This window comes from Rhea americana, unplaced genomic scaffold (assembly GCF_003343005.1).
Source record: "Rhea americana isolate MKP2758 unplaced genomic scaffold, rheAme1 scaffold_406, whole genome shotgun sequence".
Lineage (NCBI taxonomy): Eukaryota > Metazoa > Chordata > Aves > Rheiformes > Rheidae > Rhea > Rhea americana.
The window spans coordinates 26,206-31,198 of NW_028186542.1; the positions used below are offsets into that span (position 1 = coordinate 26,206).

At 49.8% G+C, this 4,993-nt stretch overlaps 1 protein-coding gene across 1 annotated transcript; it reads left to right on the forward strand.

Annotated features, from left to right (window-relative positions):
* The first annotated feature begins 958 nt into the window (after positions 1-958).
* Positions 959-4,636, forward strand: AGRP (agouti related neuropeptide). The gene is made up of 3 exons (XM_085314518.1): positions 959-1,133; positions 1,789-1,883; positions 4,445-4,636. Exons 1-3 carry the CDS (start codon positions 959-961, stop codon positions 4,634-4,636), a joined length of 462 nt encoding a protein of 153 aa, XP_085170644.1.
* Positions 4,637-4,993: the final 357 nt, after the last annotated feature.

Here is a 4,993-nt window from a genome sequence, read left to right on the forward strand (position 1 = left end):
GGAGACGATCACACATCCTTTTCCTGGTTGCTTTTTGCTTTTGAAGTCAAATACCTTGCTTGGATTGGACCGAGAACCAGGAGCTTTGACCCTTGTCAGGGTGTTGGACACAGAGAGCTTCCTGTGCTTCCAGCTGAAGAGGAAGAGATGGTTGAGCCTGAGGTCCTCCCTGTGCTACCACTGGCAGAAATTGTAATAGAAACAGCATCTCCTGAAGGCAATGCATGGCTGGGATGTATCATGGAGGATGCAGGCCCAGAGTCTGAGCTGGGAAAATGTAGGCATCCAGCTGACCTTGTTGAGTGGAATGAAGGGACAGCCCTGTCTCCTTGACTGACTCGGGTGGGAGAAGGACAGGTGTCTTTGGTTGTCTTGGCCAGCATCCTCCTCTCCTTTCATCTGACATATCTGAACATGACCAGTGACCAAAAACCTGAGCAGGAAACCTACTGTCCTTGGTCAGGCCAGTGGGCGATATGAACAGTAGCCCAGCTTTGAGGAAAGCAGTGGTAACACAAGTCCACATTGTCAAGGGGCTGGAGACCACAGCCCAGGTGCTGCAAGAAGGATGGAGCAGGGAAAAACTTGTCTTGACAAAAAGGCATGGCAGAGAGCAAAGCCACAGCAAGTCTTGGCACCTGTCCCTACTTAGTCCAAACTGTCTGTGGGAGGAGGACATCACTCTCAGTGCTGGCTTTTGATCCACTCCGTGTGATGTCAATGGACCCAAGCAAAGACCCCTGTGTTGTGGGAGTGCTAGCAGAGGTTATCCTTTGCCAGCAGGGCTGGCACATGCATTTCTCAAGCATGCACTGCTCTCACAGTAATAGCAGGGTTCTGGAGGGTTTTTTGTTTGTTTGTTTGTTTGTTTGTTTGTTTGTTTGTTTGTTTTTGGGGGGAGGGAGCAGACCAGGACTGACCCTCACTGTGATCCTGCTGTGCAGATTGCCCCAGGACCATGCTGAACGTGCTGCTGCTGTGCTATGGGTTGCTGCAGGGAATACAGGCCATCCTTACCTYGGACCTCAGCCACAACCACCTGCAGAAGATGAGTGCTGGTCTGGATGGGGCAGACAGAGCCCAGTACTCCAACCTGCTGCGTAAAGTCAAGGAGGTGTCTGTGGAGCCAGTGGGTGAGTCCTGTGGGCCACCACCCTGCCCACTGTCTGGCCACCAGCTACTTGCTAGTGTGGCAAGGGGCCCAGAAATAGAACAAGGGAATCTTGATCCCAGGACTGAATGCAGGAGATCCCTTTAGAGCAATGCAGCCCCTCCTATCACTGCCTAGTGAGARCAGCCTCCATGCTAACACTGCCCTGGCAGCCATTTCAGACATTGGGGAATAGGGTCTTTGTTCCGTGTTTGGACGACACAGCAGTGCCCCCTTCTCTGGGATCTTGGCCAAGGATCCTTCCCTCTCAAGGACTCCAAGCCCTGYCTGGAGCCAGCTCTTTTCCTCAGGTACCCCAGCACACCTGCAGACTCCCCTGCAATGAGTCCTCTTGTTTGTGAACAGGGACCTGCAGAAAGCCCTGTACAGTGGTACCTGACCCATCATATTGCACAGGAGAGGGAAGGGAGCAATTTTCTGCCCAGAAATATGACCATCATAACCACAACTCAGGCCAGCTTTTCCCCTCTGAGGTGCAGCACTATAAAGTTACATCTTTGACAATTTATTATCTGTGCCCAAGTTCCGCTGGACCACAGTGAGCAGAGTCAGAGGAGAATATGCTCAGCCAGCGGCCTGCATGCACACTTTTTCCAGCCTCTCTCTGTATTTAACAGGAGCTCTTCCCATGCCTGAGTTTGATCAGATGGCCCTGGAGGTCCAGGAAGCTGATGGAAACCTTGTGCAGAAAAGTGGTGTGCTGGAACCAGAGGTAACATACTACAAATTTATGGTGCTTTCTAAAGGGTTAGGTTTAGCTCTGTTAGAGTGTGGTGCCAATAATGCCAAGGTTGAGGGTTCGATCCCCGTACAGGCCACTTGTTTGCCGGTTGGACTCCAGAGGTCCCTTCCAACCTTACCAATTCTATGATTCCAAAGATCAGGGATGCTGCAAGCTGCATCAGACTTCTCCATGCCTGGAGCCAGGGCTGGTTTGGAACGCCATACCAGACAGATACTTGAGAAGGGAGCCTACATTTGATGTCCTCTGAGGATTGTAGAAATGCTGGTAAATTGGAAGGAAAGAGGCCTAGACAGCTGATGGCCTTGTGCTGGCCTACCAGGAACATTGCTGCAGGGACCAGGCAGGAGAGCTGGCTGGAAATGAGGAAGGTTTTGAAGCCAGGCAACTATTCTCCACTTAATTTCCTAGAAATTAAGGAAACTGAATCTTCTCCACCAAACATTTCAGTAATGACCTGTGGGCATGAAATATGTTATTTTTAAATTTGTCCAGCCAAACCAATTGTTGAGTCAAAATTGGAGAGGACTCTGAGGAGTATGAAACAAATGTTTCCAGCCAAGGGAGATGGGAGTAATGAATTCACTATTAATAATTGTCAAGTATTTGGAGGAAAACACTGACTTCCTCCTTTACCTTGGAGGGGCCAAATAGTATCTCATACTATAAAAGCAGACTGGAATTGTCTCCTTGGGTCCTGCCCAACAGAGCAGACAGAAAATATCAAGAACTCTCTCACGTTTGTGTACAAGATAAACAGCCCAGGCTCCTATGGGGGGATGTGCAAGACTGAACTTCCTCTCAGGAGATGGAGACTTGATGGATTCACTGATGGGCCACTAGAGTGATGCATGTCCTGAGGCAACTCCCATGACGAGAGATTGAAAAGATTGTTACTCTAAGGACAGATAACTAAAAGACTTTGGAAAGAACATAGTATTTTGTATGGAAAAAAAGGACTCTGGAAGTGTTCAGCTGAATTAAAATATAGGAAATTCTGAACCGAGATTCTGAACACAATGAATTTTGGAAGGGGCCTTGAGTGCCTTCCCTTGAGGCTGGAGCAAGCTGTGGCTGTTATGGGTCAGGCCCTAACAAATCCCCACCATCCCTCAGGGCTCACTGGACCCTTCACTGAGCTCTTCCAGCGCATTAAGTTGTAGAAATCAATCTCCTTCAGGTCCCAGATTAGCTTTCTGCCAGCTGGATGCACTGAAATAGATGTAACAAGTGCCAGCACTAGTACAACAGAGGGACCTGTCTCACTTTTGGACAGCAGCCAAAATTGAGACAAGCTCAAACTGCCCACAGCCACAAGCTCCGTGGTTGCTACTAAGCTCCAGCGTGGCCTGAGCACACCCTTCTTTGGCCCAGTACATATATCTGAACTATAGCGCAGGAAGCCTCTGTAGGCCACCAGCTTGCCCACCTGTTCCACTTCTTGTCTGTCTCTCTCTCTCTCTCTCTGGTGTTTCTGTTCTACCTGCCCCCTTCACTTCCTCAGTGTTTAGGTTGTGTTTTAAAATAAACTTCTATTCCATAATTATAAAGGCCCTGAAATGTGGTGGAAGAGCTAGTGACATCTGAAGAGAGCCCCAAATGAGGGATGAGCTACCCCAGGGGGTTCTAACATGTTGCTTTGAGCCTGGAGTTGACCATGATGGATGGCCCTGACATTCGCAGCAGCAGGCTGGCAGCCGCAGTACATTTTGTCAGACATACATGCCGCTGGCTCATGCTGCAGTGCCTGGCTGTACCCACACTAGCTGCCAAAATCTCCASTTCTGCCACCTGAACAGCTTCAGAGCCATTCTCACTCTGAGCCTCAAGTGCAGGTTGGGGGTATGAAGTCGGATATTCTGAGTCCTGGCAAATCTCATTTGTTTTTACACAGAAGTGCCTTGSATTCTTTAGGCCATGTGGACTGGACTAGACATCAGAACCCGCCTGGGGCTTTCTGTGCCTGGAGAGSGTGTGCTCTGTGTCAATGTATTTATTACCAGAGTTGGCCAGGTTACTCCCATGCTAGAGGCAGCACCTTTCAGTTAGAGTTCTAGGTCTAAGGATTACTTTTTTGACTACAAGCCCAGGCTCACTTTCAACTAAGTTAGGCTCAGTTCCAAAGCACGCAACAACTTTCTAGGTGGTGTATTGGAGCTGTGGTCTCCTGTCGACTTTCTTTGTCCCTCTGTCTCTCTCACAGCTTCCTTCAGATAAGCAGGATGAAAAAGTCTCAGGATCAGCATCTCTAGCCTCAGAAATGCCCTTCCCTATCTGTTCCCAGTTAATAATGATGTGTTGGTAGCAGAAGTTCGTTCTGCCTGTGCACCTCTTTCYCCGGATTAGGTGGCTACACACTATAAGGAAGCAGGACTGAGGCAAAGGCAACAAACACAAAGCCGAGGTAGAACATCCTTCCATGCACAGTCATGGAGTGAGCCAAGGGACATCCCCACTCTCTTCCAAACAGCTCTTTATTGCTGGTATGACCATCCAGGATTAAACAATTTCCCAACTCCTTTCTCTGTCAGGTGTTATCCACTGCACTGCAAGCTTCAAGCCGAGAAGAGCGCTCCCCTCGCCGGTGCGTCCGCCTCCTGGAGTCCTGTCTTGGGCATCAGATCCCCTGCTGTGACCCCTGCGCCACCTGCTACTGCCGCTTTTTCAATGCTTTTTGCTACTGCAGGAAAATCAGCACCAGTTTCCCGTGTGGCAAGAACTAGTGCTGGTCCTGGAGGACTGTATGCCCCTTGCTACTCTAGGCTGCTCCTTGAATCCACCATGGGTCTGCCCACATGKGCCTCCTCCTCTGCAGTTCTAATAAACCAGCTGTTAGCAAAAGCCRTCACCAAGTTGGACGAGTTCTACCCAGCCATGTCTACCTTGGCTCTCAAGGGAGAGTGTCAGCAGAAAGTGGGAAATACCCACACCCCATAGCAGCCCCTGCAGTGCCATTCCCAGCTAGATTAGAGTGGTATCTCAGTAGGAGTGCCCTGGAAGGTGGGAATTTGGCTGTGCTGGGAGCTGTATGACTTGCGTTCTGCTCCCACCAGCCCYGCTCCCACAAGCTAGGGTATTGC